Source organism: Schistocerca gregaria, chromosome 3 (assembly GCF_023897955.1).
Source record: "Schistocerca gregaria isolate iqSchGreg1 chromosome 3, iqSchGreg1.2, whole genome shotgun sequence".
NCBI lineage: Eukaryota > Metazoa > Arthropoda > Insecta > Orthoptera > Acrididae > Schistocerca > Schistocerca gregaria.
In genome coordinates, this window is record NC_064922.1 from 306,838,122 (window position 1) to 306,850,896 (window position 12,775).

At 41.9% G+C, this 12,775-nt stretch overlaps 1 protein-coding gene across 1 annotated transcript in view; it reads right to left on the minus strand.

The window, feature by feature from the left end:
- The window catches only part of LOC126354901 (uncharacterized), a 365,410-nt gene that overhangs the window by 180,845 nt on the left and 171,790 nt on the right, over positions 1-12,775 (minus strand). The window contains exon 9 of the mRNA XM_050004967.1: positions 9,672-9,877. Within this exon, the coding sequence (XP_049860924.1) occupies positions 9,672-9,877 (206 nt within the window). The remainder of the gene's footprint in view (positions 1-9,671; positions 9,878-12,775) is intronic.

The following is a 12,775-nucleotide window of genomic DNA, read 5'->3' on the forward strand; positions in this document are numbered from 1 at the left end:
ATGCCCGGATACTCTAGCATAAAAATGGTAATAAAATCACTCATTTACATTTTCGATGAGCAGTTGTCCAGGTACGAGCCTATACTCGAGGAGGTATGCAAGCCACCCAAAAGAACTTGGACGAATCCAGCACTCCAATACTGTAGTCGATGAGGCCCAGTTTAATGGAATGAACCACCTGATTGTGAAATGCAGGAGCTCAAATGAGGACGATGTCTTGGGTGCTTGGAATAAACAGTAGTACATCACCCTTCACCCAGTGCGAGAAAAGTATTGTGGTACTGTGAGCTGAGTGTTTTGCTTCTTATCATACCAAGCAACATGTTGTATTTAGTTTACATCTGTAGTTGGTGCTTATATTCGATTCCTTTCTTTCTGTACAAAAACGTGAACCCATTCATGCAAATGCATGTTATCTTATATTGGGTGGCTACAATTAAACTTTCCCTATTAGCACGTTCTAACACAGAAACTAATTACTGTACGAATACCAAATTTCATAGCATTAATGTCTATATTATGGGGACCATGAATCCATGCACCACAGCGCTACCATGCAGTTCCAACTGTGGACACCTGGTGCTATGAAAAAGTCATCGTGATTCACGGTTTCACATATCTGACCAGTCGCAGTGCACATGCTGACGTGTCAACATGAGCTTGGACGAAAGGAGGAGAACGTTATTTGTGAAGTTCTATTATCAAAACAACAGTAATGCTGTAGCTGCATTTCGAGAATATTGCCGGCTGAAAGGATTACGGAAGGGTCATCTTTCTCCACCAGCTGTGCGGGGCATGATGAAGATGTTCGAATGAACTGGAGAACTGGTCGTCGCTCCGGGAAGAGGCCGACAACCGGTTGTACCACAGGTGATTGATGAAATCGCTGTTGCTATAGCAGGCAACACTGCGCGCGTGCTGTGTCACAACTGTTGAACATCCCGTGGTTCATTGTACGGAAGGTGCTTCAAATCATTCTCAGATGATATCCGTACAAGATCCATATCGTACAGCAGCTTGCACCACAGGACGCACAACAACGTTTGGACTTCCGATCTCCACTTTCTCGCAAGGACTGATGTTGACGAGGGTTGGCCCTGGACGATCTACTGGACAAACGAAGCTCATTTGTCTCCGACGCGTGAGATGAACACACAGAATCGCCGAGTGTGGGGATATTCACCTCCAGTCACTGTCCATGAAGTTCCTCCCTATGGTGAAGGTATTAACGTATGGTATGGCTTCACAGCTACGTTCATCATTGGCCCATTCTTTTTTGAATGGATTGGCGCTCAAGGACCAAAGACGCGGAGTGTGAATGGCCAGCGTTACTGTGATATGCTTCGCCAACATGCCATACCCGCCCTATAGGAGAGAGACGCATTGAACTCAACAGTTTTCATGCAAGATGGGGCCCCAACGCACATCGCTCGTGAAGTTCTCCTGCTTCTCCGAAACACATTTGGAAGCGATCCAATTATCAGTAGAAATATTACAGCATAGGACAGAAATGAAAACAACAAAATGACTTTTAGGAACTTTCATCACTGAAGCCAGATACTGGAATTCAAAAGACGCAAAATTTCGTCTATGGGGAAAGTGTGCTACATGTGATTCCAGTTAGAGTTATTATCAATATTCACATCTAAACATTTTGTGAACTTCATCCTCTTTATTGACTTCTCTTCTAATGCGACTCTTAAAACCGGAGGTTAAGTCTTGTGCAGTGCAGAGATGAATGTATTGTATCTTTTTTCAATTTAGTGACTGTACATTATTAGAGAATCGCTTAATAATGTTGCGTATGTTTTATTGAACTTTGCCGACGATACTGTTAGAATATACCGCAGAGGATCTGGAACATTATGGTACGCATGAACGCTTTCGTTGTCAGCAAAAAGAACTATTTCGGAATAAAAGTAGATGTAATATTTATCAGAATGGCACACAAATTTTGTTACGTAGGTAAAATAAAAACCAGTTACCTAATTTTTGAGTTTCTATAAATAAATTGTGCACTACGAACAGTAAAATCGTATTCTTTGGACACATTTCAGAAAACTGAGACTGGCGATATCTTGTAAATTACCTTGCTAATGTGGCAAAGTGATCCAGAGGATGGACTAAAGCTGGCCGTTGTGGAAGAGCTTGATCTAGGCGCTTCAGTCCAGAACCGCGCTGCTGCTACGGTCGCAGGTTCAAATCCTGCCTCGGGCATGGATGTGTGTGATGTCCTTAGGTTAGTTAGGTTTAAGTAGTTCTAAGTTCTAGGGGACTGATGACCACAGATGTTAAGTCCCATAGTGCTCAGAGCCATTTTTTGTAGCACCATATCTTAAATGCTTCGATTCTCTTCTGTTCCGGTTTTCTCACAGTCCATGTTTCATTATGATACAGTGCTGTGCTCCAAACGTACATTCTCAGAAATTTCTTCCTCTAATTAAGGCCTACCTTTGAGACTAGAAGACTTCTTTTGGCCAGCAATGCCCTTTTTACCAGTGCTTGTCAGCTTTTCATGGCCTCTTTGCTCCGTCCGTCATCAGTTATTTTGCTGCCTAGGTAGTAATATACCTTTACTTCATCTACACTACTGGCCATTAAAATTGCTACACAAAGAAGAAATACAGATGATAAACTTGGACAAATATATTATACTAGAACTGACATGTGAGTACATTTTCACGCAATTTGGGTGCATAAATCCTGAGAAATCTGTATCCAGAACAACCACCTCTGGCCATAATTACGGCTTTTATACGCCTGGGCATTGAGTCAAACAGAGCTTGGATGGCGTGTACAGGTACAACAGCTCCCATGCAGCTGCAACACGATACCACAGTTCGTCAAGAGTAGTGACTGGTGTAATGTGACGAGCCAGTTGCTCGGCCACCATTGTCCACACGTTTTCATTTGTTGGGAGATCTGGAGAATGTGCTGGCCAGGCCAGCAGTCGAACATTTTCTGTATCCAGAAAGGCCCGTACCAGACCTGCAACATGCGGTCGTGCATTATCCTGCTGAAATGTAGGGTTTCGCAGGGATCAAATGAAGGATAGAGCCACGGGTCGTAACACATCTGAAATGTAACGTCCACTGCTCAAAGTGCCGTCAATGCAAACAAGAGGTGACCGAGACGTGTAACCAATGGCACCCCATAACGTCACGCCGGGTGATACGCCAGTATGGCGATGACGAATAAATGCTTCCAATGTGCAGCAGTCGAACATTTCCTGTATCCAGAAAGGCCCGTCAATGCGTCAATGCGAACAAGAGGTGACCGAGACGTGTAACCAATGGCACCCCATAACGTCACGCCGGGTGATACGTCAGTATGGCGATGACGAATAAACGCTTCCAATGTGCGTTCACCGCGATGTCGCCAAACACGGATGCGACCATCATGACGCTGTAAACAGAACCTGGATTTATCCGAAAAAATGACGTTTTGCCATTCGTGCACCCAGGTTCATCGTTGAGTACACCATCGCAGGCGCTCCAGTCAGTGATGCAGCGTCAAGGGTAACCGCAGCCGTTGTCTACGTGCTGATAGTCCATGCTGCTGAAAACGTCGTCGAACTGTTCGTGCAGATGGTTGTTGTCTTGCAAACGACCCCATCTGTTGACTCAGGGATTGAGACGTGGCTGCACGATCCTTTACAGCCATTCGGATAAGTTGCCTGCCATCTCGACTGCTAGTGATACGAGGCCGTTGGGATCCAACACGGCGTTCCGTATTACCCTCCTGAACCCGCCGATTCCATATTCTGCTAACAGTCATTGGATCTCGACCAACCGCGAGCAGCAATGTCGCGACACGATAAACTGCAATCGCGATAAGCTACAATACGACCTATATCAAAGTCGGAAACGTGATGGTACGCATTTTTCCTCCTTACACGAGGTATCACCAAAACGTTTCACCAGGCAACGCCGGTCAACTGCTGTTTGTGTATAAGAAATCGCTTGGAAACTTTCCTCATGTCAGCACGTTGTAGGTGTCGCCACCGGCGCCAACCTTGTGTGAATGCTCTGAAAAGCTAATCATTTACATATCACAGCATCTTCTTCCTGTCGTTTAAATTTCCCGTCTGTAGCACGATATCTTTGTGGTGTAGTAATTTTAATGGCCAGTAGTGTACTTTGTGACCATCAATCCTGATGCTACTTCTCATTACTTTCGTTTTCTTCGATTTAGATTCAGTCTATATTCTGTACTCATGAGACTGTTCATTCCATTTAGTAGATCGTGTAATTCTTCTTTACTTTCACTCGGGATAGCAATGTCATCAGCGAATCGTATAATTGATATGCTTTCACCTTTAATTATAATTCCGCTCCTGAACCTTTCTTATTTCCATCATCGCTTCTTCGATGTACAGATTGAACAGTAGGGGCGAAAGACTACATCTCTGTCTTACACCCTTTTCAATCCGCCCACTTCGTGTTTGGTCGTCCAGTCTTATTATTCCCTATTTTTCTCATAATTTCTAGCATATTGCACCATTTGAATTTTCGAACTCTTTTTCCATGTTGACATATCCTATGAACGTGTCTTGATTTTTTCTTTAGTCTTGCTTATCAACTGAACCTCAGAATTGCGTCTCTCGGGCCTCTACCTTTCCTAAAGCCAAACTGACACATCCTGAATTTTCTTTTCCATTTTTCTGAATATTATTCTTGGCAGCAAAATGGATGCATGAACTGTTAAGCTTATTGTGTGATAATTTTTGCATCTCTTTCAGTCTTCTGAATTGTGTGAATAACATATTTCCGAAAATCAGGTGGTATGTCGCCAGGAGTCTGGCCAACGTGATTTGTTGCCACTGCCCCCAATGATTTTAGAAATTGTAAAGGAATGTCATCTACCTCGTCCGCCTTATTTGATTTTAAGTCCTCCAAAGTTCTCTTAAATTCTGATTCTAATACTGGATCCTCTATCTCTTCTAAATCCACTCCAGTTTCTTCTTCTATCACACCAGACAAATCTTCCACCTCATAGAGGCCTTCAGAGCACTTTTTCCACCTATCCACTCTCTCCTCTGCATTTAACAGTGGAATTTCCATTGCACCCTTAATGTTACCACCCTTACTTTTAATTTCACCGAAGGTCGTTTTGACTTTCCTATATACTAAGAACGTTGTTATCAGGAGAAAGAAAACTGGCGTTCTACGGATCGGAGGGTGGAATGTCAGATCCCTTAATCGGGCAGGTAGGTTAGAAAATTTAAAAAGGGAATAGGATAGGTTAAAGTTAGATATAGTGGGAATTAGTGAAGTTCGGTGGCAGGAGGAACAAGACTTCTGGTCAGGTGCATACAGGGTTATAAATACAAAGTCAAATAGGGGTAGTGCAGGAGTAGGTTTAATAATGAATTAAAAAAAAAATAGGAGTACGGGTAAGCTACTACAAACAGCATAGTGAACGCATTATTGTGGCCGAGATAGACACGAAGCCCACGCCGACTACAGTAGTACAAGTTTATATGCCAACTAGCTCTGCAGATGATGAAGAAATTGATGAAATGTATGATGAGAAAAAAGAAATTATTCAGGTAGTGAAGGGAGACGAAAATTTAATAGTCATAGGTGACTGGAATTCGAGAATAGGAAAAGGGAGAGAAGGAAACATAGTGGGTGAATATGGATTGGGGCTAAGGAATGAAAGAGAAAGCTGCCTGGTAGAATTTTGTGCAGAGCGTAACTTAAGCATAGCTAACACTTGGTTCAAGAATCACAAAAGAAGGTTGTACACATGGAAGAACCCTGGAGATACTAAAATGCATCAGATAGATTGTATAATGGTAAGACAGAGATTTAGGAACCAGGTTTTAAATTGTAAGACATTTCCAGGGGCAGATGCGGACTCTGACCACAATCTACTGGTTATGAACTGTAGGTTAAAACTGAAGAAACTGCAAAAAAGGTGGGAATTTAAGGAGATGGGACCTGGATACACTGAAAGAACCAGAGGTTGTACAGAGTTTCAGGGAGAGCATAAGGGAACAATTGTCAGGAATGTGGGAAAGAAATACAGTAGAAGAAGAATGGGTAGCTTTGAGGGATGGTATAGTGAAGGCAACAGAGGATCAAATAGGTAAAAAGAAGAGGGCTAAAGAAACCCTTGGGTAACAGAAGAAATATTGAATTTAACTGATGAAAGGAGGAAATATAAAAATGCAGTAAATGAAGCAGGCAAAAAGGAATACAAACGTCTCAAAAATGATATCGACAGGAAGTGCAAAATGGCTAAGCAGGGATGGCTAGAGGACAAATGTAAGGATGTAGAGGCTTATCTCATTAGGGGTAAGATAGATACTACCTACAGGAAAATTAAAGAGACCTTTGGAGAAAAGAGAACCACTTGTTTGAATATCAAGATCTCAGATGGAAACCCAGTTCTAAGGAAAGAAGGGAAAGCAGAAAGATGGAAGGAGTACATAGAGGGTCTATACAAGGGCGATGTACTTGAGGACAATATTATGGAAATGGAAGAGGATGTACATGCATATGAAATGGGAGATATGATATTGCGTGAAGAGTTTGACAGAGCACTGAAAGACCTGAGTCGAAACAAGGGCCCCGGAGTAGACAACATTCCATTAGAACTACTGACAGACTTGGGAGAGCCAGTCCTGACAAAACTCTACCGACTGTTGAGCAAGATGTATGAAACAGGCGAAATTCCCTTAGACTTCAAGAAGAATATAATAATTCCAATCCCAAAGAAATCAAGTGTTGACAGGTGTGAAAATTACGGAATAAGTCACAGCTGCAAAATACTAACACGAATTATTTACAGACTAATGGAAAAACTGGTAGAAGCCGACCTCGAGGAAGATCAGTTTGGATTCCGCAGAAGTGTTGGAACACATGAGGCAATACTGACCCTACGACTTACCTTAGAAGAAAGATTAAGGAAAGGCAAACCTACGGTTCTAGCATTTCTAGACTTATAGAAAGCTTTTGACAATGTTGACTGGAATACTCTCTTTCAAATTCTGAAGGAGGCAGGGGTAAAACACAGGGAACGAAAGGCTATTTACAATTTGTACAGAAAGCAGATTGCAGTTATAAGAGTCTAGGGTTATGAAGCGGAACCAGTGGTTGGGAAGGGAGTGAGACAGGATTGTAGCCTATTCCCGATGTTATTCAATCTGTATATTGAGCAAGCAATAAAGGAAACAAAAGAAAAGTTCGGAGTAGGTATTAAAATCCATGGAGAAGAAATAAAAACTTTGAGGTTTACTGATGACATTGTAACTCTGTCAGAGACAGCAAGGGACTTGGAAGAGCAGTTGAACGGAATGGACACTGTCTTGAAAGGAGGGTGTAAGATGAACATCAACAAAAGCAAAACGAGGATAATGGAATGTTGTCGAATTAAGTCTCGTGATGCTGAGGGGATTAGATTAGGAAATGAGACACTTAAAGTAGTAAAGGAGTTTTGCTATTTGGGAAGCCAAATAACTGATGATGGTCGAAGTGGAGAGGATATAAAATGTAGACTGGCAATGGCGAGGAAAGCGTTTCTGAAGAAGAAAAATCGATTATAGAGTAAGTGTCAGGAAGCCGTTTCTGAAAGTATTTGTATGGAGTGTAGTCATGTATGGAAGTGAAATGTGGACGATAAATAGTTTAGACAAGAAGAGAATAGAAGCTTTCGAAATGTGGTGCTACAGAAGAATGCGGAAGATTAGATGGGTAGATCACATAACTAATGAGGTGGTATTGAACAAAATTGGGGAGAAGAGGTGCTTGTGGCACAACTACACTAGAAGGAGGGATCGGTTGGTAGGACATGTTCTGAGACATCGAGGGATCACCAATTTAGTATTGGAGGGCAGCGCGGAGGGTAAAAATCTTAGAGGGAGACCAAGAGATGAATACACTAAGCAGATTCAGAAGGATGTAGGTTGCAGTAGGTACTGGGAGATGAAGAAGCTTGCACAGGATAGAGTAGCATGGAGAGCTGCATTAAAACTAGTCTCAGGACTGAAGACCACAACAACAACAACAATCTTCCGACAATCATTTCTTTTCCGAGTTCTTCACATTTTTCATGCAGTCATTTCGTATTAGATTTTCTGCACTTGCTATGTGTTTCATTCCTCAGCGACTTATATTTCTGTATTCCTGCGTTTCCCTGAACATTTTTGTACTTCCTTCTTTCATCGATCGATTGAAGTATATCTTCTCTTACACATGGATTCTTCGCAGTTACCTTCCTTGTACATATGTTTTTCTTTACAACTTCTGTGATTGTTCTTTTTGGAGATGTCCAGTCCTCTTCAACTGTACGACCTACTGAGATATTCCTTATTGCTGCATCAATAGCCTTAGAGATCCCCAAGCGTATCTCGTCATTCCTTAGTACTTTCCTATGCCACTTCTGTGGATATTAATTCTTCTTGAGTAATCTCTTGAACTTCAGCCTGTTCTTCATCACTACTACTTTGGGATTTGAGTCTGTATCTGCTCCTGGGTGCGCCTAACAATCCAGTATCTGATTTCGGAATCTCTGCCTGCCCATGATGTAATATAACTGAAATCTTCCCGTATCCCATGGTCTTTTCCAAGTATACTTCCTCCTCTTGTGATTCTTGATCAGAGTATTCGCTATTGCTCGTTGAAATTGATTACAAAACTCAATTAGTCTCTCTCCTTTCATCCGTTGACCCAAGCCCATATTCTCCTGTAATCATTTCTGCTACTCCTTCCTCTACAACTGCATTACAGTCCCCCATGACTATTAGCGTTTCATATCCCTTTACGTACTGTATTACCTTCTGAACATCGTCATATACTTTCTCTATTTCTTCATCTCCAGCTTGCAAGGTCGGCATGTACACCTGAACTATCGTTGTCGATGTTGGTTTGCAGTCGATTCTGATAAGAACAGCCCTACCACTGAACTGTTCACAGTAACATATTCTCTGCCCTACCTTCCTATTCGTAACGAATATTAGGCCAGTTACACCATTTTCTGCTACTGTTGATATTGCCCATACTCATTTGATCAGAAATCCTTGTCCTCTTTCCATTTCACTTCACTGATCCCCACTATATCTAGATTGAGCCTTTGCATTTCAATTTTCAGATTTTATAGCTTCTCTACCACGTTCAAGCTTTCGACATCCACGCCCCGACTAGTAAACGTTATCCTTTCGTTGGTTATTCAATGTTTTTCTCATTGCATCTTCCCCTTGTCAGTCTTCTTCCGCATTGGGGGACTATTCCGGAATCTTTTGCCAATTCTCTATTGGCATCATGACACTTTTTCAGTTACACGGCACATGTCCTGTGGATACACTTTATGTGTCTAATGCAATGGTTTCCATTGCCTTCTACATCCTCGTCCCATTGATCAGTGTTGATTCTTCCACCTTTAGTGGCAGTTCCTCACCCCAAGGATAAGAGAGTGTGCTGAACCTCTATCCGTTCCTCCGCCCTCTTTGACAAGGCTGTTGGCAGAATGAGGGTGACTTCTTAAGCCGGAAGTCTTCAGCTGACAATGCTGATTATTAATCACAGTTTAAGTCGTAGCGGGCTTAGAACCCGGTATCGAGGGCTAATTACTAATCAAAGACGCTACCTCCAGACAAAGGGTGCAGAGCCCTTGGTAATATCTACACTTAAAAAATAACAGTAGAGCCAAGGCGAGACCATACTCACCCCAGGGATTATCTTGTCCTCGACGTCCTCCATAATGTCAGCCCATTCTTCGCCGTCCTTCGGAGCATTGGCAGGCAGTTCCTTGATCAGGAAACCAGGCATAACAAATGGATGTATTGCCTTAGTGCTGACGTCTTGGACATACTGACAAATTAAATCCACTAACTGATGGCCACTTGTCCGGAAGTCTTCTCCGCTCATACCCGCTGCAAGATGATGACTGATATGAGTGTTGCTACTAATTAAGAATCGTACTTTACAAATAAATGTGTTACATAGAACAAAATTTTTTTAAGATCCGGGTAAATACGATATACCTTGTTATCTGTGTATGTAATTCTTCTTTTGGTATCCTTTGATTCAGCCTGAAACGAAAAATAAACAACAGTGTTTGTACACTAAAGTTTGTGAAAATTGCAGCATCAACAAGGAAAATGCGAGTGAAACTTTATACCACAGATTATGTACATGACAATATATACATTATTAGCATTACAGAATTGTACACGAAATCGAGACAGCCTCTAATTGTCGTGCCATGGAACTATACAGAGCCGGATATGTTCCTACGAAATTTCCCGCCACGAAATTTGTGTCCAAAAAGAATTATCAATGTTAGCTGGAAAGCCGTGCAGCTACCGTCCAGTCACGGCTCTCTCCGATGAGCGGCGTAGAGGTGGACGAGCAGGTCAGAGAAGCAATGATACTCGTCATTCTTTGAATAAGATACAGACACCGCTCGTCACATTCGGCAGGTCATTGTGGATTTGCCTGAAGAAGTGGCAGTACCGTGGTGATTAAACACTGCTTAACGTAGAGAACTCCGTTCACATTGTTCTCAGTACGTTCGAGTCGAAAATGTACAAGTATTCAATGACGCCCTAAAGTAAGATGTGTAGTTACAGTGGTCTTCAATGCAAGGAATGGTATGATGCAGCTCTTCACAGTACTCTATTCTGTGCAAGGCTCTTCATATTTGCATACTGTTACGCCTCTTCTCCTCTCCCCCTCCCCTCTACCCACAAACTTCAACCTTCTACCAAACTGACTATAACATGATGCCTCAAGATGGTCCTATAATTCGTGTTCTGTTTTAGTCAAGTGTTTTCTACCCAGTGTGACAAATATCTCTTCCTTAGTTATTCGATCTACTTATCTAACCTTCAATCTTTTGCTGTACATCACCTTTCAGGAGCATTTATTCCTTTTGTATCTGTACTGTTTATCTTCTGCGTTTCACTTCAGTGCAAGGCTATACTCCACAGAAATATATTCAGAAAAGATTTTCTAACATTTAAAACATTCTATTTACTTTGAAACACATTTCTTGATACTGTCAGTCTGAATTTCATTTTGTCTCAACTTCGGCCATCGTCAGTTATTTTTCCTGTTTTAACGGAAAAAGCCACCTGCAACATTTACTAACCGGTTTTATAATCTAGCATCTCTATATTTCTTTTGACTGTAGTCCATTATCCTTGTTTTAATTTAGTTGATGGGCATCTCATAACCTCCTTTTAAGATATTATCCACTCTGTGCAGCGGATCATCCAAGACGATTGCCGCCACTCACGGATTTGCAATGTCATCGGCAACCTCAAAGCTTTTACTTCATCTGCCTGACCTTCAATTCCCTTTCCATACCTCTGTTTTGGTATCGTTTACTAGTCGATCGTTGTACTGACTGAATAATGTGAGGAATGAGCTACAACCCTGTCTCGCTGCCTTATCTACTGTTACCTCCTTTTCATTCATTCGATAGCTAAAGTTGCAGAGATCAATACCAGAATACAAGCAGGAAACCGATCTTACCACAGCCTAGCACAACTGCTTCGCTCCAAATATCTTTCCAGACAGTTCAAGATTCATCTGTACAAAACCCTGATCTAGCCTGTTGTTCTATATGGCTGTTAAACATGGACTATCCGGAAACAGGACTTCCATAATCTCCTTGTTTTTGAGAGAAAAGTGCTTCGGAAGATCTTCAGTCCGGTTCTGGATGCAGATACAGGGGAATGGAGGATCAGATACAACCAAGAGCTTGAGGAACTATACCAGCAGCCCAACATAGCAGGAACTATCAAAGCCAAACGAATGCATATGGCCGGGCATGTGGCCCGGATGGAGTATCACAAGATGGCCTCGGAAACTCCTGGATTTCACACCTACAGGAAAGAGACCACCAGGGAGACCCAAGAAGCGTTGGAGGGATTGACTCCATAAAGATTTAAACCAAGTGTCAATAGATGTGAGCGGATGGCGGAAAGCAGCAATGGACAAAATTCAGTGGAGGAGGAAACTTGTAGATGCGTGCGGTCCACTGGGCCTGATCACGTAGTAGTAGTAGTAGTAGTAGTAGTAGTATTAGTAGTACCTTTAGAATTTGCAAGTGCCTGTCCCAGTTAACAATGTCAAATGTTTCTGTAAATCTACAAATTCCACAAACGTAGGTTTGCACTTTTTCAGTAAATGTTTTCAGATGAGTCATAGTCAGTATCTCGCTTTATCCTATGTTTCTCGAGAAAGCAAACTGATCTTTGAGATGTATAGTTCATTTGCTAAGCCATCTTTTGTTGTCAACGATGTATACTGGAAATTTATTTCACGTTTACGGCTCATGGCCTCTCGCTCGCACAACGAAGGATGCCAACTCCCTGCATTCTTAATTTCTTATTACTGGTATACTGTTCCACACATCACATCGTTCTCAACCAATGTTAGCTATTCTTTCTGGATGTTGCAATTTTCACAGACGTTAGTGCAGAATAAATTTAACGGAAACCAAGGTGTCGCATTCGTCGCAGAAAATCCAAAATCCAAAGGCATTGTGCGCGCGAATCTCTTAAACGACTGAATAGTATCGTGGAAACTTCTATTGACAGTTACATATATTTACCGTTATGATGTAACAGTTACAGGATATGTAACCACACAATAGTTGCAGAGGTTTCTCTATTATGTTTGTAGACGGTATACATTGCAGTGTTCAGGTGGATACAACGACTCAGTTTATATCCACAATGTTTCAACTGCTGACTTAGTCGTTTCTTTAGGACCCGTGATTGATAGCTGAAAAAGACGATTAAGTCAGTAGTCGAAATATT